The sequence below is a fragment of the Uloborus diversus genome, chromosome 1, assembly GCF_026930045.1.
Source record: "Uloborus diversus isolate 005 chromosome 1, Udiv.v.3.1, whole genome shotgun sequence".
NCBI lineage: Eukaryota > Metazoa > Arthropoda > Arachnida > Araneae > Uloboridae > Uloborus > Uloborus diversus.
The window spans coordinates 6,591,246-6,615,360 of NC_072731.1; the positions used below are offsets into that span (position 1 = coordinate 6,591,246).

A 24,115-nucleotide genomic window follows, 5' to 3' on the forward strand; every position below is an offset into this window, starting at 1 on the left:
TTTTTAGACGGTTCCGTGGAGCCACAGAACCCTCCCTGCCTAAACTAGCTTGAGATTGACTTCAGTTTCTAAAAACAGTTCGTGGGGGCACACTGAACCCCCGCCCGCTCTTAGTCCCAACGTTATCAAACAATGCCTAAAATAAGTTTTTGGGATTTCAATTTCTAAAAAATTCTGGAGGAGAACTGCTTGGCTTATGTAACTTTTCACCGCGCTAGTGCATACTCATCAATCGTCTAGGTGAGGTGGACAAAAGTCTATAGTTGTATTTTTCAGATATTAATATCGAAAAATATCCTTAAGATCCTCCGAAGCTTCCCAGTATCGTTAACGTCACCGAAGACAGTATAAAATTGCGCTTTTAGAAACATCCGCTTGGAGCCTCAAAACCCTTCCCTCTAAAAAAAAAAAAAAAAAGCCTATAATGGATTTTAGTTCTGAAAAATATTTCGGTTCGGGATATTTTCACGTTTCCCCTATCGCTTTCAAATATAGCCCAAAATGGGTTTTTTAAACAATAGTGCCGGGAAATTACCGGAGGAAAGCCGCCAGATCCCCTACCATCACCAAAGACAGCCTAAATTTGCGTTTTAAACTTCAATTTCGAAAACCTTCGATGGGAGACGATTGAATCTCTCTCCCTCTCGCAACGTTAACAAAGGTAACTCAAAATTGCGTGTTTAAAACTTCAGTTTCGGAAAATTTTCGGTTAGAGCGCGGATCCTTCCTACGCTACGGTCACAAAAAATAGCTTCAAACTGATTTCAATTTGGAAAGAATTTTAGGAAAGAGCATCAACATTACTATCTCCTGAAGTCTCGAAAAAGTTCCTAAAATTGCGATATTTGACTTCAATTTCGAAAATTTCTCCATGCATCTTGAATATACCCGACTCTTTTGTCCTTGCAACCGAACACAACCAAAGATAACCCAAAACAATTTTTCAAACGCCAATTTCGATAACTTTCTCGGAGTAATCCCCCCTCCCCTGATCTCCCCCCCGCTTCCCCCTCCTCCGTCCTTCCTCTGATGTCAACGAAGACAGACTATAAAATGCGTTTTTAAGATTAGTAAATTTTGGTATCTATTACTTTCTTCAAAGATATACATTGTACCTAAGGAGTTTCTAACTATAAAACTTTTCTTCCTTTTTATAGACTATAAAATACAGACTATAAAATGCGTTTTTAAGATTAGTAAATTTTGGTATCTATTACTTTCTTCAAAGATATACATTGTACCTAAGGAGTTTCTAACTATAAAACTTTTCTTCCTTTTTATAAGTTCATCATTCTTCTGCTTTTTTTTTTTTCCTTTCTATTTAAAATTGAAACTTGGTATAGAAATTTGAAGAAAGATTTAAATGGACGTTAAAGATGAGTCAAAATATGCAAATTACTCTTGAGGGGCGGCACATTAGGTCTTTGCACACGGGCAGCCGACACCCTAGGATCGCTTTATCGAACTCTCTGTAATAGCTACCTATGCCGTCCCCTAGTTTGCTTGTTTTTCAACTTTCTTTAACTGATAGCAACTATCAGAAAACGGTTTTGTTGCCTAACATTTTCTAAGTATACACTCGTGTTTGTGAAAATAGCAATAACATGAAAGACTCATTGGAAAAAAGTAAAATTTATTGCACATATTACTCATAGTGTGCTGCGAATAAACGGTCAAAATTGCAGATCAATGAATTGAAAATAACAGACGTTAATTAAAACAATTGAATTCAAGATGTCAAAATTCATTTTTTTTTTTTTTTTTTTTGCATTCAGTATCATTAAATGTAAGGTTTGGTCCTTAAAAAAATGTTTTTAAGGAATATTAGTAGGAACTTGGGCATTGTCAAGGCTGCTCTGTAAGAATGAAAAGTTAGGAAACGCTGCTTTATGCCCATTCATCAACCATTATAAATTTATTTTTTCTTATTCTCACAATATAGATCTTCAAAGTTATTGCTGGTTCCGGGAATATATTTGTAGTTAAGGATAGTCAGTATCCTGCATACCGTCAATGTTAATTTGCACAGGTTCATGTACCTTTTTCTGAAAATCTATTAAAGATACAAGTATGAATTTTTTTCTGTACCTCAAGTAGATTCTGTTCTCTATACTGAAGTAAAATTTTACAGAAAGAAAGCTTAGTTTTGTTGTAAAAAATTCTAATGTGTAAGTTACTGTATTTGTTTCAAAAAATACAATTTTGCCACACAAAATCAGCTCTATAAAATAATAATTTTCGAATATGAGAAAAAGTTTACTTCAGTATATGCAGTTAGATGTATGGAATAGGTGGTAAAAATTTCAAAGCCAAACACAATTTAGTTTCTGAGAAAAAGGAACATTTAGTTTAAAAAATACCATTTCGAGATATTGCAATTTAAAGGGGAAAATCATACCTCATCAAAATAGGTTTTACATTTTTTAAAGCTTATTTTAACTTACTTCTAATATGAGCATGTTCAAGATGTTTGTATCATTAAAAAAGGTATTGAAATGGAGTTTCAAAATATATAAAAATCAAAAAATCGAATTTTTGAAAGTATTTAGGGTACTGACTCCCCTTAAGTTTATTTTTAAATTCAGTTGTACTTTCATCTGCTGTTAAATATAGTCTTTGTAAAATGGTCTTAGAAAGGGGGGCAAAGTTTAGGTTATTCTTCTGGAAACCAATCTTCGTCACGGAGTTCCGCGGCTGCTGCCCTGAACTGATCTGGGAAACTGTAACATATTTGAGAACTATATCCGTGTTGACACTGACAATTGCTGAAGAAACCTCCGTAGGTGCGTTTTCTTTGTTCTTTTCTTTTTTGCTCTCGTCTTCTTTCGATCGTCGTCAGTTCGTAATGTCTAGCCACTCTGGAGCGCTCTGTTGTCCGATGTGGAGCATTTCTATTGTCCACTGCCTGTAATAAAAGCAGTTAAACATTTTAGTAATTACTATAAGTTTTCAAAAATAGTTTTCAAATCGTCACTGTAATTCTTATTTAGCTGTCAGTTATGAAATAAAGATCTAAGCAAATTTTTGTGTTTAAAATTTTAATATGTGTTTAATATTCTAGGCTTTATTTTTATGATAAAATTCTATTAAACTAACTGTATTATCAAAACTTAAAATTCAAAATCTAGCTTCAATTTCTTCTGTGTAGGTGAATTGGAGCATTTGTTTTGTTTGAAAACCGAAGGGTTACCCTTTCAGCAGTTACTTTGAATTATGTCGATCTTTCAAAGAAATGCAGAATCACACCACGGGCGCAGCGTGCATGCTTTGAACAGTGGCGTAGCTAGACCCGACTTTCGGGGGGGGTTACTTCTTATATATATATATATATATATATATATATATATATATATATATATATATATATATATATATATATATATATATATATATATATATATATATATATGTATATATATATATATATATATATATATATATATACACATATATAATATATATATATATATATATATATATATATATATATATATATATATATATATACATATATAATATATATATATATATATATATATATATATATATATATATATATATATATATATATATATATATATATATACATATAATATATATATATGTAAATCGCTTTTCCCTTTTCTTCTTTTTTTTTTCTTTCTCTTCTCTCTTCTTTTTCTCTTTTTTTTGAGACTAACTTTTCGGGGGGGGTTTTGTCCCCAAAACCCCCCCCTTAGCTACGCCCCTGGCTTTGAAAGAAGAAAACAAAATCCTGCAAGTAGCCTTCGACGACTCCCTGCTTTGCTTTTTCATTTTATTATCATTTTTTTTTTTAAATCCAGTCTTGGACAAGGTTTTGAGCTTGGTGCTTCTTCAAATCCTCTGGAAATAATCTTCAAAAATTGCTCCCTCAATCTAAACTCCTAACTCAAATAACATTTTGAAGAATCTTAACTGTCAGTTTGTGCCCCACAACACCAACCGCAGTTCTTTATTTTATTCCACTTTGGTTCACAAAACTTCCAACAGCTTATTAAAAGAGAGAAAGATCGTCAACACCTAGAAGGTAACATATGTTGCTTTGTTATTTCTCTTTAAATCTTCTCTGAAATCTTCGCTGCTGTCCTTCATAAACTTTTCTTCCCATCAGAGACAGTGTGATGTTGCTAATTTTTCATAATCCAGCACCAGCTAGATCAGATCCATGAGACTGAATTCTGATGGAACTAACAGATGGGAATGGGAGTTAAAGTCCTCCGTCCTACTTTGTAAAAACCATTCAGTAACGTTCGTGGAAAATAATGGGCCTATTTTGTAACATATCTTACAAAAACCAGGAACGTTTTCCACTAAAATCCAGAAACCTTCCTGAAATTATCCTAGAAACCTCCTGAAATATTCAGAAATCTTTCCGTTTAAAGCCAATCGTGTCTCTGGAACTTTAGAGTAAACTTAGATAGGTATAATATAATAGCTTCGCACCTTCCTTCGTTTCCAGGAGTGCTCCAATATCAGTATTACAAACATGGCCAAATCTAAAACAGAATTGCAAGTAAGTATCAAAACTTTTACTCGCCTGCAATTCTTGCAAAGCTACGTTATACATAGACTGATTTGCACCCTTTGGACGCTTTATCAGTCTGGACACAGGAAGCAATCGAACTGAAGCCGATACACTTCATTAATTTAATCAGTCAATCTTTAAAGTAGGAGCTAAAATTATTTTTCGCAACAGTGAGAAGTCTGCATTCGTGCGACTTGTAGCAATTCAGGAAACGTTTTGGCAATGAAACTTGACTTTTCCAGGAATTGGATAAAACCATTGAAATCCGAAACTTTCCCAGGCTATCTCAGGAAAGGATCGAGAGAGACGGGATTGTATTTGCATTTGAAACAGGTTGGTTGCAACATTCTTCCCAACTCTTCTTAAGTCCTGCATTTTAAATGTCCACTGTGGGGTCTAGAAACGGCTGCTTGATCTGATTTGTCTCCCTCAAACTGTAGGGCACCTCCCGGACCCTTGCGACCAGAGGCGGACGCCGGACTAGCCCGCCAGCCCTGCACCCTCGGTCCATGTGCCCTTACGAATTCTTCCGAACCTTTTCACCAGGCCTGGATCTGTGTACCTGCAGTACGGGAGGGCCCGGGTTTTTAAAAGGCCTAACGGCTCATGAAATTGAAAAAAAAAAAAAAAAAAAACTAGCATTCAGACTTATTAAAGCTGTAAATATACACTGCTGGCCTCTGGGGAAATTGCCCTACAGATTTGTTGAAGGGGCTCAAAATATTTAGATCCGGGCCTGAGTTTCACTAATGAAAACAGAGGAGGGCACATTGAGCTTTGTCTTATTATAAACTTTTCGTAGTAATACCATGGGAAATGATCAGCAAGTCGGGGGAAAAAAAAGGAATCAAGTTTAAACTAGATAAAAAACATCTTTGCCAACTATATGGTATCAACAGAGCAGCCATGCACCTACATTTAAGCTGTTAAATACGCCCCCTGATCCCCACGTTCCTTCCTAATGCCCCCAGCCAAAGATTACTTGGAACTGCATTTTTGCGACTTTCAATTTCGAAACATTTCGGAGAGGGACCGCTCATCCGTCCTTTCTCCCTTAAAATGGCTAAACCCCTAAAATGGCGTTTTGACGTCAAGCAATTTTCGTTATGGAACCTCCCCCTTTCCTTCGCTGCCTACATTCACCAAAAAAGCGCTTCAAAATGTATTTTTAACCGAGCAACTTCAGAATCTTCTAACACTTCCCCTCATATTACTAAATATAAACTAGAATTAGCTATATTAGAGCTTCAATATCGAAAGATTTCCACGGAGAGCCACTGAACTCTAGAAGAGTTCAGCCTAGAGAGCCTACAGAGCCTAGAAGAGCATTCTTAAGCTTTCAGTTCTGGAAAATTTGCGAGGGGGAGCGACGACACCTCCCGTTACGTCTCAAACTATAGCCTAAAATTTGTTTTTTAGGGGGGAAAAAATCACCATCAAAAATTTTGAGAGCAACCCTCGAATCCTGACCTTTTTCCTTACGTCTCCCAAAATAACCTAAAATTATGTTATTAAAACTATACTTCCGAAAAACTGATTTTAAAGAGAGCGCCCGTAATCCCTACTCCTTTTCTAACGTGTCATCACAGATAGCTTAAAATATCGCTTTTAGAAATATTTGCGGAAGAGCCTCCGAAACTTTATTTCCTAAAGATAGTCTAAAATTGACTTCAGTTTCAAAACTGATTTTGCGAGAAAATCCCCTATTCTCATCCTCCTATCGTTACCAAGCAAAGCATAAATTAACGGTTGTGGGATACGTGTGGAATTAACCCAGAAGGTAAAAAAGCTTTAGTTTAGGCTCCGCTTTGTTAGCGGCTTCCAACCAGAGGCCCGGCTCTTGGAGTAGGCGGCTGCCTAGGGCGGCAAGTTTTAGTGGCGGCAAATTTCGAAGTCGAAACATTTTTTTAAAAGTATTAATGTCTGTTGCAGCGCTGCAAGAGTCATTGCTTCAATGCCAAAAAAAAAAAAATAAATAAATAAATAAAACAAATAAAAAGAAAGTGGACACCAGTGCTTGGATATGAAAAACATAGTTGGGAATTTAACTAGAAATTCAATTTAATTTTAGAGGCGGCAACTTGCATTAAAAGTCTTTTGAAAATATTAATATATGTTTCAGTGCCATAAGAGGCACTATTTAATGTTAAAAAAAATAATTTAAAGTGTGTACCAGTGCTTGGATATGCAAAAACCAGTTTGGAGTTTAACTAAAAACTCACTTTAATTTTAACCACTTTACTATTATTTTTATTTTTAACATATTATTATTTTATATTATTATTATTCAATGGAGGGGACTGCATTTGTCAATGTCTCCCAGGGCGGCAGAACTACTAAAGCCGGCCCTGCTCCCAACTCCCGAAATATTGCAGAACTCGGTCCTAAAAACATAAATTTCATTTTCAAGTAGTGGTGGGTAGAAGTTCCGTTTTTCAAACAAGCTCAAAATTTGTTATGGAAACTTAGTTATCGAATTATTATTCTGAGATTAAAGTAGAGTAACATTTGCCCCTATGATGTAACGACCGGTTTTTCAGTAGTATTTCCTAAGATTTTTTATAATTAATTTTATAGTACCCAGGCCCTGATTAACGCACAGGCCAACTAGGCCTGGGCCTGGGGCCTCATCTTCCAAAGGGGCCCATATTTTGTAAAAAAAATATGCATGGCATTAAAAAATCATTTATTTTCAAGAAAAAAAATTAAAAAATCATCTTTTAAATAAATGTTAAACATTACTTTAACATTATTTTTCATTGATTTAAAGTGATAGAATAGAGAGGGGGGCCTCCAAAACATTGTGGGCCTTGGGCCTCACTTTCAGTTAGTCGGGCCCTGATAGTACCCAAAGTCGAAAAGGAACAACTTGCCCCTTCTTGGGGCAAGTTGTTCTGATATTAACCGGACGATGTTTAGCGATTATGATTTCGAGATGAACATCGGTTCGAGACGAGTGACGAGTATGATAAAAAAAAAAGATAATTATTAATTAAAAACAAGTGTTTATTTAAAGACTAATAAGGAATTTCGTCTGAATGATTAGATGTTTTCCTTCAACTTGAAACAAACTAAACTTATTTTACATTTTAGCATTGATAATTTGTCTTTAAAGGTTCAATTATTACCCTTTAACTACAAATACATATGTATATTAAGTCACAGTTAATAAGTATAATAACATTATAATATATTAATATTAGTAAAATATAGTAGAAGACACCAGCAGTTCTAAATTTTTATAAGGTAAAAAAATGACTGGAAAACAAAAGTGCATCAAGAAATTCAAGAGCCCGGATATTGAAATTTAAATAAAAAGGAAAAAAATATATATATAAGATATCACTGCTAAATATCACCTCAAGCCAAAGCGTCAAAAGTTTTTTTTTTTTTTTTTCCCGGGGGCTAAAAGCGTTTGTTTTTCAAACAGATAAAATTTTGAAAATTGCATTATGGAAAAACTGAAACGCTTAAATGTTTTCGGAAAATATTTTACAACATATTTTTAAAAATAAAAAAAAGATTATGGACAAAGCAAAATAGGGGGAGAGAGGAGTTTTCTAAGTCTATCCCCATCTTTTTACGTCACCAAAGGTAGCCTAAAATTGCATTTTTATAATTTTAGTCGAAAAACTTCAGAGGAGATTCCATAAACCCGCTTCATCTTCAAAGTTATCTAAACTTGTTTTTTTATGAAACATCAATTTCAAAAACTTTACGAGTGAGACTCAACGAACCACATCACTTCCCACAATGTCATCAAAGACAACTGCGCATTTAGGACTTAAACGTCCAAAATTTCTGGGGGGGGGGAGGCGGGTCCTAAACACTAATCCTCTCCCTAAAACCATCGAAGAAAGCAAACAACTTCGTTTATAGGACCTCAACCGGGGCCTCCGCGATCCTTCTTTGAGGGAGGCCCCGCCTTAACTCTAAACATTTGTGCAGGAGCGCCTTCGAACCCGCCCCGCGGCGGGTTCGAAGGCGCTCCTGCACAAATGTTCCGTTTCCAATACTTTGAAACGTTTTTCCTTGAACGTTTTCCCTGCACAAACGTTCCGTTTCCAATACTTTGAAAATGGCCTAAAATTTCAAACATTTTTCGGAGGAGATTCCCCAAACCCTATACATTCACTCAACGTATAGGTCCTACAAATGCATATTTAGAGTTTTCATTTCAATTTTTTTAGTGGAAAGATCTCGAAAACGCCCAACCTTCACATCGTATCAGATAGTCTAAAATTTGTTTTTAGGACCTTAAACTCAAAAAATTTCCTGGAGAGTGACCCCGATTTCAGCTTGTCTCCTACCTCATTGAAAATCGTCTAAGATTTCGTTTTTAGGACCTCAATTTTGAAATTCTTTCCTGAGAGCGCCCCTGATAGCAGTCCTTCTCCAAAATCATTAAAATCGTCCAAAATTTTGTTTTTACGACTTCAATTTCGAAACAACTACGGAAGAGAGTTACTGAACCCTATTCGTTCTCGTAATATCATCAGAGATGATTTCCAATTGCGTATTTAAGTTTTCAATTTCGAAACTTTTCTGGGGAAAAACGGTTAAATCCCATCTATGTCCGGACGTCATACAAGATATCTTACAATTTTTTGGTTTTCAGTTTTGAAAAGTTTCCTCGCAAGAGTCACCGATCTCCCTGTATCAAAAGAAAAAAAAAAAAAAAAGAAAAAGAAAGAAAAGAAAAGAAAAAAGATCGTTAAAATTTGCGCTGTAAGACCTTAATTTCAGAAAAATTTCAGGAGAACTCTCCCGACTCCCACCGTTCCGCAACATCATTAGTAAAAGATTGTCCAAAATTTCGTTTTAAAAACTAATTTCTACGGGGGAGGGGGGGGTAGAGTTCTCGAACTTATCCCCTCCCCCGTTATTTAACATCATCAAAGATAACATACAATGACGTATGTAGGACCAGTTTCGAAAACTTTCCGGAGCGAAATCCAAATGCCATTACTTCCCGTTAAATGCCCATAGATGGTCTAAAATTGCATTTCTAACGCTTCAATTTCAAAACATTCCCGGGGGAGCACCCCCCCTTTTTTCCCCCAACATTATCGAAGGAAAAAGAAAGAAAGAAACCCATCTCTCATTTTGTCAAACAGGGGGGGAGCACGAAATCTTCAACTGTCACTGGACGTTACTACGCCTCTGGTAATGGCTCTGTGTGTGGGGGGGGGGGGGGGGGGGGGGAGGGGGATACGATTTCGATAGAGTTCGGATATGTGAGGTGGGGTGTAATCTCTAAGTTTGGCCTAGGACCTAAATAGATGTTAATCCGGCCATGAGTATAGGGCATCATTTTAACGTCGCCAAAAGTAGCCACTATTGCGGTTTTCAGACTGCTATGGCTAAAAAGTTTCAGATATCCTCGAACCTTCCCGATTTCCTTAACTTCAGCAAAAATAGCCTAAAATTGTGATTTTAAGAAATTAATGCATGAAACCATATTGGAGAAACCCCCCCGAAAACCTTCCTTATTCCCTTAACATCACATAAAGTGTTTAAAATCCCGCTTTTAACAATTTCAGCAAGAGACCTTCAAACCTTTCCTTCCCAAAGATAGACTAGAATTGACTTCAGTTTTGGAAAAGATTTCTGGAGGGAACCTCATTCCAATTTCAAAAATCGAGTCCAGAGGTGCACAACTTTTTACATACGGAGTAGCAAAAATTGAATCTGTACGAATCTGTAACTTGGACGCGCATCAATGACAGACATAGGCCCCGACTAACTAAAAATGAGGTACCAGGCCAACAATAATTTGGAGGCTGCTTGAAAGTTCTATAGCGAAATACAGTGGTTGATTTACAGGTTTGGGGGGCCCTTTGTCTATCGCAGAATTATATAAATCACGTTCATTTATGAACCTGATTCGGGGCCTCTCTTAAGCATGGATGTAAGAATAGCCTCCATACTCTTAAGTGTGACATACTAAATTCGCTACTGGCAGAATAAATTAAAATTTTTCTTTAAGAATATTTTTTCCCCAACTAACAAATCATTATTTTTTAACTATTATTTTAAAAATGCGTGTATTTTTCATATAGCTGTATAATGATATGCGTAATTCGTTAGGTAATTTGGGGCCCCTTAGGAAGAGGGGTCTAAGTCACAGGCCCAGTTAACCTGTTTGGTAATCAGGCCCCGAAATAAACTATAGGTATTGATAGATTAGATCGCATCGTTATCAGCGGTTGGACAATGGTTTACCAGTTGCAAAAATTATTAAAAAATTGAAAAATTCAGTGCCGTTCTTACCGTAGTCTTTAATGTAACAGGTGGACCGCATGTAACCATTTTATATTTCATCTCACTCAAGTTCAAATGTTTTTTAGTTGCAAGCAATTCCAGAAACTTCATGTACGAATTTAGACACAGCGCTTTCTTGAACCTGCAAAGAAATGTATACATATTTTAACAACTGATATATTCTTTAAAACAGGTTACTTTCATGAAATATGTATAAAAGAATGGGCACTGTTCTTAAAATTTGTTACTTTAACTTATATGATGAAACTTAATTAGTATTTCCAACTTAATTAGTAAACTTAATTAGTAAAGTTTCCAAATATGGATGAACCTCTGTCCTCCTGAAAATGAGTGATATATTTTCTATTAATAAAAAGGGCACAATAAAAGAAAAATGGAAAACGAAAACTGTTCTAGGAATTACTTGGAAAATGCATGCGATAATTTAATCAAATATTAAAGCTTTGTAATGTACACTCTAAGACAAAAAAAAAGTTGCACCATGAAGGAAGTCTTAGAATACAATGACATTTGGAAGGTATGTTAAGTGTATATGGAAGAGTAAATGATTAGAAAATGAGAACGATATAAGCAAAATTTATTGAACAACATACACAAAATGGGTAACATTCAGTATGGGGTATGGCCGCCATTATTCCGAATACAACATGCTAATCGTCTTGGTAACGAATCGTACAGGTTCTTAATGAAGTCCTGTGGTAGTCTATCCCATGCTGCTTTAACTTTGTTACGGAGTTCCGGCAGATTTCGAGGTACGGGTGGAGTGTTGACATCTCGTCCCATGGCATCCCACACATTCTCGATTGGGGACAGGTCTGGTGAATATGCCGGAAACTCCATGCTGTCTAGGCCTTGAAGACAAGCTCTAGAGACGGCAGCAATATGGGGTCGAGCGTTGTCTTGTTGGAATAGCGGCCGAACACGGGTGCTCAGGAATGGCAAAGCAACTGGCTGCAGGATCTCTTGAACGTAACGTTGGCCGGTCAAAGCACCGTTAATGAACACTAGAGGTGATTTTGCATCATATGCAATTGCGCCCCACACCATGACACCAGGTCTTGTGGACGTATGACGCTGTACAATAAACCGTAAATCTTGGCGCTGACCACGTTGCCTCCACACGCGGATTCTATTGTCGTCTCCACCAAGACAGAAGCGGGACTCGTCAGTGAAGACTACGCGATACCATTCGACGCTCCATGTCCGTCTTGTACGGCACCATTCCAATCTTTTCCGACGATGCAATGCTGTTAATGGCAGTCGTCGTAACGGTCTACGTGAGCGCAGTCCCACGTCGTGCAGCCGTCGGCAAATGGTGCGACCACTTATTGGCTGATTGATGGAAGGTCCCACAGCCCGTTGGATGTCTGCAACTGTGCTGGTTGGATCGTTACGAGCTTGCCTTAAGAGCCTCCGGTCCTCCCTCGGTACGGTTTGTCTCGGCCTCGCTGAGCCTGGTTGACGCTGATATGTGCCTTGTTGAGTCCACTGCCGCCAAATGCGTGCAACAGTAACATCAGTGTAACCAACGTGCTGTGCTATCCGTCGAAATGACCATCCAGCTTCTCGGAGGCCAATTATGCGACCCCTTTCGAACACTCCTGGTTGCGTAAATTGCTTGCGAACTTTATTTCGAGGCATAATCCAATGTTAAACGACGTAACTAACAAATCAGATTGAGTTAAATTAAAATTGCTGCTCTACTGGACGCCCTTATATAGCTGGTCTTGCGCTGTGCTTAGGGCCACCCTGCGCGCGTTGCATGCGCAACCCTAACCTGGAAATTTAATCATTTGCATATCTTAGGCAGAAGAACCATCCCTCCAAATTTCATTCACATCGGTCCACACCTTCCTGGTGCAACTTTTTTTTTTGTCTTAGAGTGTATTTCAACAAAACACGTACATTTGTACTTATGCCATTTTATTTGAAAACTATAGAAAGTCACCCGTCAAAGTATGACGGGTGTAAATTGCTTCAACTCTTCTACATTTGAACGAAGCAATTCGCTGTTTGGTGATATTTTGATAGTTGAAATTTTAACTCCAACACCAGTGGATTAACCTTAAACTTCCAGAAGATAGCTCTCATTGTTTTCGTTTCTTCATTCCTCTGAGATGACACAGTCTTACCAATAAAACTGTTAAGTTACCGGATCGAGTTCAGCCTTGTCACAATAAAGCCGTTCCCTGCATGTTAAACATTACCAAAACATATTATCAAAATACATATTATGCCGTGGCGCGAATTCATTGTTGAAACACGCGGGTTACTCGATCATCGGCATTATTTATTATGAGGATAAATAAATCTATATCTATGGAGTCGAATGTATAACTATATGAATGTTATATAAGGTAACCCTGTCCGATTTGAACAACATTTCAGGCAAAACCCCACAACTCTCTCAACGAAAATATTAACAAGGTTTCATTTAAAAAGCTTGAATTAGTTTTATTTATTTGCATTTATAATATTCTTTTGATAATACGAAATAGAATGATATTTCCAATCTTATCCGTTTTCTAATTATCATTCCTAATCATCAATTAAAAGCTTGAACAAACTATTAACTCTTTGAGGGACGGAGGCTTCCTTTGATGCAACCATTTTTTATATATATATATTTTTTCTTTTTTCAGCCAACTGACACAGTGATTTCAGTTAGCTGAAAAAAAAAGAGAAGCAAGAAATGAATGGGGTTCTCAAGTGAAGTCACTTTTCCTCAAACTGTGAAAGCTGTTCGAAAAAATTTTAAATATTGGAAATGGCGTATTGCCATTTTTTATCATTATTTTTTTTTCTTTCTAATGGGGCTGTGTTAGAAGCTTTAGCCTTTTGCGAAACAAGTGTGAACCAACGATATGGTGTCCAGTCATTCATATGCCACCATTAAGGCGTGGATGTGAATGTCAGAGGAAAATTTGATGCCCAGTTTCCACCAGATAGAGACACCTAAACACTTTTCGATGTGAAACTGCAAAATGAATTTAATTTTGTCAAGAGTATTCACAGTCAAACGACCTAAGGGATATTTTACATGCCGATTAATGGAATGTATACCTAATGAAATAAATTAAGCATCTGTGTAATTTTATTTTAACAACATGTTGTTAATTTTAACAACAATACATATCATATTTTACGACGCAGGTAATGATTTTTTTTCTTCAATACGATGTTAGCAAAACACTCGATTGCAAGAAATAGTAAATATCTTTAGCTTGAAGAAAATAAGTGTTTAAAAAAAAAAGGCAATATATAAAAGAAAAGCTCAAAAACATTTACCTCGTATTCACTTTTTTTGTTTCTTTGCTTGTAACGCAGTAAATAGCGGTAATTTTCACCTAGTAATTTACAGTTAAATGCACATGCCTGTTTTTTTGTTACGTTTAATGCTACCTTCACAATTTACTAAAGATGGATGCATAGATGCTAATTAAATAACTCCTTAGTACAAAGCCAGTGAATAACAACCAGAAAATGTATTCCAATGATGCAAATACAAATATGTTTTATGGAACAACATCGAATAAGATTTTTTTTCCGTCAATTAAAAACTAACTGTTGGGATCATAATATCACAATTCAGTAAGATTTAAAAGTAATAATTTCTAATAAATTACTTATTACATGCGTTAATATGGCCGAACTTGTAATTTCATAAACTGATCACAGTAAAATATTCAAGTAATTTTCAATTTAATTTTTCTATAAAATTTTGATACCGTAAAAAGTTTGTTACATCAACTTCAAGTTTTATTTATTCATTTATTTTACCTTCAAACACGAATTTATTTATGGGCATTTAATATGTTCCATGATCATGCTTAAATATTGGGGGGAAAACATCAGTAAAAAATCTACGTAATTTGTTACTCAGAAAGGAGAGAGATGTTAAAAGTAATCTAAAAGTTCAAATAAATTTTTTATCAAAATATAAAATGAATCTGAAATGAACCATGCCAAAAATATAGAGTTAAAATGAAAAAAAAAAAAAAAAAAAAAAAAATCAATAATTGTTTTTCCCATCCTCAAACACACGAAATGTGTAGAATTTCTTTTTTCGCTGCTGGCTTAGAATCTAAAATTAGTTTTTAAATGGAAAAACACATTAACACGTAAAATTGCTCGTATTATCAAGAAAACTTTAAAAGGGAGCACTGCGACTTACCTAGTTTGGGTAAACTTAATTTTCTTTTGTATACAATTTTGTTCAAGATATGTTTCCTATAAGTATGACGTAGATAAAAACTGCGTGTTAAAACAGAAAAGAATCGGAATTCAATTACTTATTCACCAGGAACGCACCTCACTCTGGCTGTCTTTCGTACAACATGCGTCTACGAAATCCACGAAAATCCAAAAAGAAAAGAGAAAGAAATAAAGAAAACCACGCCAATGAGATTGTGGGATACGGCGGAAGTGGCAATAAATGCTTGTTTTTATTTTGCCAATGGCAATTTGATGAACCAAGGAGAGGGGCTGAATTTCAAGGTCACAGGATCCAGCTGGTTTGAAAGTCGAAAGGGACATTTCCCCCGTTTCGCACGGAGTAGGTGACACAGCAAAAAGCAGACGAAAATTGGGAACCTGCAGTTGTTGCACGAGGTTCTCGTGTTCTGAATTGACTCAAGCGCTGAGAAAATTGCCGATTACTGGGAATATTTAAAGGGAGAGAATGCTGCGTTTTATAAAATCATTATCTTTCGGAAAAATTTTGTTGATGCGAGATGCAACAACTGAGAAAAAAGGAGAGGGGTCTTTCGGGAAGGGGGGGGGGGGGGTCCGGACCCCATGGACCCACCCCTTGGCTACGTCCTTGTGCGTGTGTGTGTAGGATATGGACGCGACCTGGACACTGTTTTCGCAAGAGGAGCAGCATCGTGAGGCGGTCGGTCGACGGTGGTGCTTGCAGAGGGTGCTGGCGGGAAAATAAAATGATAGGACGCCAAAAACAGTCAAGTGAGAACAATAAGCAATCGTGATTGCTCAAAAAAAAAAAAAAAAAAAATCCATGTGCTTCTTCCTTCACTCACGAACTCCATCTAGCTGACGTGGGATAAGGAGGAACAACTTACTTTGCCACTTGCTTAAAATAAATTCCGGTGTCTGTTGTGCTTATTCTCCTGTTATCCAGGATCTTGGCTTGCCTGAGCCATCTGTCACTGCAGATTGACGTTATGAACTCTCCGCTCCGGCTATGGTCCCCAACTTTGGCATACAATCGGAAAAGTTGTTGGAACGACATTTGGTCTATCATCCAAAAGAACCTGGTTTCCGTGTTGCCGGTCTCCGTGAAGGAGCTTTTCATTTGACGATTCAAAGTGGAAAACTTCGCATCGTAGGGGTCTTCAAATGGATCATCCGGGGACTCCGGAGTCGAGAGCTTGGAAAACAGTGTTGGGGGAAGCACTTCTGCTTTGGGGTGACCGATGTCACTGTCATCGTCTGTGGCGCCGCCCGGAGTTTTTGGTGCTGCCAACTGAAAAAAGAAAAAAATATATAGACTATATGATTGAGCTTTTTCGATTTCGAGTCACAACTGACTACAACTGTATTTATGTCGAGGACTGCATACTAAGTGCCTTGCCTCCATTATTTTTTTATACCGATAGATAGCAGCACCATCACCGGATCGAACAGTTAATGAGAATTTAGAACTAGACCAGGAGCTAATAGCTACCTGGTGCTAGCACACCCAGAAGTATCGTTTCACTTGGAGGACATTGAGACCACGAGCATATTCAACGTCGCCCAGTCCCCTTTAATGACGACGGTGAGTCTTCGACCATCGAGGTTCGAACTCAGGACCCTCCGGCCCCGAGTTCGACACTCTACCGATCGGGCTACCACGGCCCCATTGAGTTTTTTAAGAATTTAGAGTACTATTTGCAGAGAGGACTGCTCCGTTGCTGTTTCTTTTCAGAATTGAAGGAAGGGTGCAGTAAAAAAATTATAGTCTGGCTCTGATAAGTTGACTTACGATTATCTGAGGCCTAAGCCATTCCAGTTGTTAAAGTAAGGGGTGGAGAAATTAGGTTTACATTGCGATAAAGATTATTGGCGCTGTGACAATATGAGAATTCCTCCTCTTTCAAATGGAGCATAAATGAGCTCGTCCAAGATGAAGCATGGAGTTATCAGAGCCACACTACATATGAGGCAGTGAGAAGCAAAGGGATGTAAGAGGATATTTTCAAGTTTTGAGTAAAACGCGTTTAAAGATAACGTCCGAGGAGGCTTTCATTGAAATTTTTTTTCTAAATTATGCTGTATAGCAGCAACTACCAGGGCTACTAGTACCATCTCTTGCCCCAGGAGAGAGGAGAGGGTCACCTACCATGTGTACTGGTTATATCTCCAAATTTTTTATTTTGCCACTTACATCCCTTTGCTTCTCACTGCCTCAATTATGATGCAATTAAATGCAAATTATTTTGCTGAAAGATTATCCTGACTTTTTAGATACATAATAGTTACGTAACTCAAATAGATAAAAAATCAGAAGCTTACGTTTAAATTTATGATAGAAAATCGATCGTCAAAGTATGATGTGTGAAAATTGCTTCTGCATTTGAACGAAGCCATTGCCTGTTTGGTGATATTTTGATAGTTGACATTTTAGCCCTAACTCCAGTGGATTAAACTCCAGTAGATAGCGTTCATTGTTGACCCCTTTTTAAGTTTCTTCGTTCTCCTAAACTGACCCAGTTCAGTCTTGTCAAAATAAAGCATTTCCTTGCATGTCAAACGTTACCAAATAATATTATCAAATTATCATGCCGTGGCGCAACTTCATTGTTGATGACGTCAGCGTTACTCGATCATTCGCTATTGTATATATATGAGGATTTGGTTAAATTACGAGTACAGTGTGTGCAAAAATGTCACACGTGCAACAATGTATTGAGCAATATATTTAAAAAAAAAACCCTTCCCGTAGTAAGAAAAAAAAGTATATGAATCAATTCTGTAAAAGAGTTTTTTCTGCCGATGTAGTCTTAATGCAGAGGAAGCAACCTGTCCTCTTTACTGCAGGTGAAATCTTTTAAGATTACATTCTTGTAAACATGTTTTTAAGATACTATCACAGAAAGTATTGGTACTCAGTCAGAAGTATCATTTTTCTGGAAGATTTCGAAGTGTCTCTAAATGTTTTGACAACCAAGATTAGGTGATATTAACAGAACAAAACTATTACTGCCCAAAATTTGGCGATGGCACCCGAAATCCCTGTTGTTGAAATAACCCACAATCTGCTTCATTTCCAATGGATACCTTTTACATAATTTCATCTCAAGTTTCATCAGTATGCTTTTTTTTATCATGCTTTTATTAACTTGGTTTGGTGTATGTCTGTTCGGGTGGAATCTTGTGATTGATTTTTAACTAACTTCTCGATGAGGTAAAGATTTAAAATTTTGAACATAATTCAGAGTCAGATGACACTTTACCAGATGACCAATGTTTGTTGATTATTTTATTGCATCAATAAAAATTATTTTTATCAGACGGCTCAGTCTTCTTGATTGCCATTAGCTCTATTAATAAAAATTATTTTCCACCAGAGGACCAAGAGGTTTCTTGATTGTCATTAATTCCATCAATCAAAACTATTTCCTACCAGAGGATGAAGTGTGTAGTGTGTAGTGTATTGCAATAGGGTTACGACAGCTTCATATTTTGCGGCTGTGAACGGCGGTGAAATCAACAACTGACAAGATAAATTTTATCTGAACCTAATTCTTGATGACTCTCATTATAATTCAAAACAATTGATTTTTGAGCTCTAATGTTTAGTGAAATACAAGCATACATTCGACTGGTTATCCTGTTAAACGTAACTAGAATCTGAAGGACCCGACTGTGACTCTTGAGAACTCTGATGGGCACAATCTTTATTTGGTGCTCTTCCTCCCCTACTCTTTGCTAATACTGTATAATCTTTACTAATAATAAAGCTGAAAGTCTCTCTGTCCGGATCTCTGTCTGTAAGGATCTCTGTGACAAGGACTCTCATGCAAGTTTCATTGATGAAACTCGCGGATTACTCGATCATCGACTATTATACTATGTATAAAGATTTTGGTGCTTAGGTGTTATTGCAACCAAGATAAATTTGACGATATCTTATATGACAATGTATTATCGTAAATATACATTATAATATAAGATGTCATCAAATTTTGTCTGATCGTAATAAGACGTAATGTTGAGAAGATAACTACTAAATGTAATAATATTGTAAATATAAGGCCTGGAATGGCGAAAAAAAATTAAATTTTCTGAAACATTTTCCCCCTAGGTTTATTATTTACATCTTATAGTGTGGTATGAAATAACTTTATTTAAAAAAAAAGAAATGTTTTTTAAAAGAAAAACCTTTAACTACCCTTCAAATTTTGGTGCCCAGAGCCCGTTCCCCATATGCCCATACCTTAATCTGACTCTGAAATCTGTAAATTCATTCAGAGCAATTCGCTTTCGATCATAGAAATTGCGAAGATATTCAAATTATTTTCTACCATTTCTTCACTAAATATTACTAATAATACTACTTCGGAAGCTTATTTCATGCTACTTTTGCGTAAATTTAGTCTCACGGTTGAACTACAAAGCTATTGGGAAATTCTGGCTTTTTAATATTTCTTTTATTTTATATTGATATCTTCGACTACAAAAACTGAATTCCATCACCAGTTATAAATCTTCTTTACTAATAATAAAGCTGAAAGTCTCTCTGTCTGGATCTCTGTGAAGCGCATAGTGCCTAGACCGTTCGGCCGATTTTCATGAAATTTGGCACAAAGTTAGCTTGTAGCATGGGGGTGTGCACCTCGAAGTGATTTTTCAAAAATTCGTTGTGGTTCATTTTCTACTCCAATTTTAAGAACAAAATTATCATAAGACGGACGAGTAAATTACGAAATTATCATAACGTGGAACCGTAACATGGGCTCAAGCCAATTGGCGAGATACGAAATTATCATAACGTGGAACCGCAACAGGCACGTAGCTAGAACTTTGTTAAGGGGGGGGGGGTCCAAGATTGCACGAACTTCAAAAGAGGAAGCATGCTAAAGCAGACTTAGTAGCATATTTACATTAAAAAAATAAATCCAATTAAAACTAGTTATAAGAATATGATAATTAACTAAAATTAATTAAATAATTGAAATTGATAGAGCAATTAGTTAGAATTAGTTAACAAAAATTTTATATTAAGTGGCAAAGAAATTATTGTCAGTTTATAAAATTAACATTAAACTCAAAGTTATGCCATACTAAGTTTCCAAACTTGGATAGAAAAATTCCATCACATAAGCTTCCTCTATTCTGATGCTTTGAAAAGGAGTGATAATAATTCCTATTAATAAAAAGTTCACAATAAAAGAAAATCGGAAAACGGACACTGTTCTAGGGATTACTTGGAAAATGCAGGTGATAATTTAATAAAACATTAAAGCTTTGTTTTATATTTCAACAAAATATGTACAAGTCATTTTATTTGAAAAAATAAAGAAATCTATATCTATCGAGTCGAATGTATAACTGTATGAATGCTATATAACGTAATTCCGCCACTCTGTTCGATTTGAACAAGATTTCTGGCAAAATTCAACCATCCTCTCGACGAAAATATTAGCAAGGTTTCATTTAAAAAACTGGAACTAGTTCTTCATTTATTTACGTTTATAACATTCTCTTGATAATACGAAATTGAATGAAATTTCTAATTTTATCCGTTTTCTTATTATCATTTCTAACCATCATTTAAAAGCTTGAACAATGAGGGACGGAGACTTCCTTTGCTGCAATCATTTGAAAAAAAAAGGCGTATTGACGGGTGTTTTTTTTTTTTAATCGTTATTATTTTTTTGCAACATTTACTAATTCGTTTTTCTTTCTAATGGTGTTTCGTTAGAGGCTTTAGCTTTTTCGGACATAGTGCGAACCACCGATATGGTATCTAGTCTTTCATATGCTACCATTAAGGCGCGGATGTGACTGGCACAGGAAATTTTGACGCCGAATTTCCACCAGATGCCAGACACTTGAGCTCTTTGCGATGCGAAACTGCACTAGGGATTTAATTTTGTCAAACCAAACAAATACCTGAGAGATCTTTTACCTGACGAGTAATGGAATGTATAATGAATGAGATTAAGCATCTATGTATTTTTATTTTAACAACATTTTGGAAAAAATGTAAATGATTGCTATTTATAAATGTTTTTTTTTTATAAGGTCATGACTGATTTGAACATTATTGGCAATTTTCCTCTGATGTTTTCAATTTGATGCTTCATTTAAAAGATCAAGAGGAGGCATTGCACCCACCTATTTCACCACCAAACACGAGTTCTGTTTATTATGCTAATACAAACAACTTCTGTAGAAATTAGTCTTTTTAAAATTAAAAAAATAATTGTAAACAACTACAGGGAAAATGGCAATATGCTCTGTTACGAATTATCGTGACACTATTTGATTATAACTTGGTTACTTTACTGTCTTTATTAGCGGAAGCAAGTGTTAGACTCGAAAATTTCATAATTTGGAGTCAAACGTCAAATTTTGATCATTAAGGTAGTCTTCGTCCCGTTTGCGATAATACAGCAGCATCAAATTAGATTCATTTTCAACAATATGTATGCATAAAGCTAGCCAATTTTTGGAAACAAAACTTATAGGTTTCTCATAGCCTCAGTTTGCAATTTTTTTGCTCTTCAGTCATCTGATGTTCCGAAGTCTAAAGACAATCTTTTGTAAAAACTCTTAGAATAGTTGTGGTTAAAAATCTAGTAATGATTTAAATCAATCTTCTAAAATTAATATAACAATAATAACACTTCTGATTCTTTCATTTTCAAATTGGTATAACTTCCATTATAGGAGTAATTTTGTAATCATCCTGTATTCGCGAAAGCATATCATATTTTATAACGTAGGTATTGACTTTTTTTTCGTTCTTTTATGTGATGTTTGTAAAATATATTCTAGTGCAAGAAATAGCAAGTAATTTTAACTTGAAGAAATTAAAAGTTAAAAAAAAAAAAACTAATATAGAAGTGAAAAACACAAAAAAATTTACCTCGCATTCACCTTTTTTTTAAATTTTTTGCTTGTAACGCAGTAAATATAGCAGAAATTTTCACCTGATAATTTATAGTTAAATGCACATGTCAGTTTATGTTACGTTTAATGCTACCTTCGCAATTTACTAATGATGAATGCATAGATGCTTACTAAATAATTCCTAAGTACAAAGGCGGTAAATAACAATCAGAAAATTTATTCCTATGAAGCAAATATAAATATGCTTTATTTGAAAAACGGAACAACATCGAAGAAAGATTTTGTTCTTCTGTTAAAAGTAACTAACGGCTCTTTTCTTGGAACCATAGACTCACAATTCAGTAAGACTTAAAAGTACGAATTTCAAATAATTACTTTTAAATTACATGTGTTAATATGGCCAAACTTGCAATTTCATAAACTGATCAGAGTAAAATATTCGAATAATTTTCAGTTTCATTCTTCGCTTTATAAAATTTTGATACAGTGAAAAGTAATTTCGTTGCGTCAACTTCAAATTTTATTTATTCACTTACTTTACCTTCAAACACAAATTCTTTTTGGGCATTTAATATGTTTTATGGTCATGTTTAAATATTGGATGGAAAAACATCCGTAAAAAATCTAGTTTGTTTCTCAGAAAGGAGAGAGAAGTTTCTCAATGTTATGTTAAGCTAAAAATAAGACACAAATTTTCAAAAAAAAAAAAAAAAAAACTATTTTTCAGGATTACAGTTCAAAAGTTGTAAGCTTCTGGGGACATAAGTAATCTATTATTGTTAAAAATAAACTAAAAGTTTAAAAAAGATTATTAATCGAAATATAAAATGAATCTGAAATGAATCATGCCAAAAATATAAACAGCAAAAATAAATTAATTAATAATTTATGTTCATTTTTTCTCATCCTCAAACACACGAAATGTGCAGAATTTCTTTTTTCGTTTCTGTCTGAACTTAATTATTAAATGGGAAAACACATCAGCACATAAAATTGCTCGTGTTGTTAAGAAATCTTTAAAAAGGAACTACAACTTACCTAGTTTGTGTAAACTTAATTTTCTTCTGATTACAAATTTGTTCTAGATATGTTTCCCATAAGTGTGTAGTAGAAAATGCTGTGTGTTAAAACAGAAAATAATAGGAATTTCAATTACTGATTCAACACAGATGCACCCCACTCTAGCTGTCCTTCGTGCAGCATGTGTCTAGGAAATCAAGTCCAAACGGGAAAAGAGTCAAAACAAAAACGAAAGAAAGAAAGAAAACCACGGCCAATGAGACTGGGGGTACGCGGCGAAAGCGACAATAAATGTTTGTTTCCAATTACTTTGCCGAAGGGAAAGGGGCCGAATTTCAAGGTCACAACCCAGCTGAATTGAAAGCAGAAACGAAAATTCGTCATTTTTGGATGGAGTACGCGACACAGAAAGGCGGTAAGAAGGAATTGCAGTTTCACGAGGTTCTCGTGTTCTGAATTGACTCGGATGCGGGTAAATTGCCGATTAATGGCAATATTTAAGGGGAAAATACCGGTTTTCATAAAATTTTTCTCACATGGGGGTCCGGACCCCATGGACCCACCCCTTGGCTACAGCCTTGACCGAAACATGGGTACAAGCCAATTGGCGATAAAATTCACCATACATTATTTGTAAATATACAGGCGAACAAAAAGACCTTTTAATTTTTCTATTACGGGCAAAGCCGTGCGGGTACCACTAGTTTAAAATATATTTTGACTTACCTTCACTAGCTGCGTATGGAGCATATTTAAATCACCATTTTTTAGTACCGTCATTCATTATAGCACAACAAATCTTAATCCGTCTCACTGTATTTCTTGTTGCCTGCTTCAGTCAACTTTACCCTCTAAATATCTGAAAGGAAATTTCAAGTTAGAATGACGAACAGGTCTTCTCACGTGCAGCTAGCTACCTTCGAAGTCAATTGCAGAATGCAATGCCTGTGCGCGACACCTTTTTTTCTTTTTTTAATCTTTCGTTTAACCTTGTGGCAGGACACGGTCGACTTCAGCTGCGAGAATGGGAGAACTTTTAATCACAATAATGTCGTTGTAGTGGAGTCGAAAAATATCGATCATTCATTTCAGCGAATCACGTAACACAAATCATCGCTTAATAACTCATTATTTCGATGGACGATTGCTACCTGCCAAAGTTTGAGTTCTTGAATATTTAAC

The 24,115-nt window shown here is 35.7% G+C and overlaps 1 protein-coding gene across 1 annotated transcript; it reads right to left on the bottom strand.

The window, feature by feature from the left end:
- Positions 1–1,687: 1,687 nt before the first annotated feature.
- Positions 1,688–23,836, bottom strand: LOC129234404 (uncharacterized). Its single transcript, XM_054868400.1, has 4 exons — positions 23,660–23,836; positions 15,913–16,316; positions 10,820–10,952; positions 1,688–2,905 (listed from the first exon to the last, which is right to left on the bottom strand). Exons 1-4 carry the CDS (start codon positions 23,711–23,713, stop codon positions 2,654–2,656), a joined length of 843 nt encoding a protein of 280 aa, XP_054724375.1. The 5' UTR covers positions 23,714–23,836; the 3' UTR covers positions 1,688–2,653.
- Positions 23,837–24,115: the final 279 nt, after the last annotated feature.

Coding starts and splice junctions, on each gene's coding strand:
- LOC129234404 (XM_054868400.1), bottom strand. CDS start 23,713: ATGACGGTACTAAAAAATGGTGATTTAAATATGCTCCATACGCAGCTA. Junction 10,953..15,912: donor TATTTTAAGCAAGTGGCAAA/GTAAGTTGTTCC, acceptor ATTTCTTTGCAG/GTTCAAGAAAGCGCTGTGTC. Junction 2,906..10,819: donor CTGTTACATTAAAGACTACG/GTAAGAACGGCA, acceptor CTTTTATTACAG/GCAGTGGACAATAGAAATGC.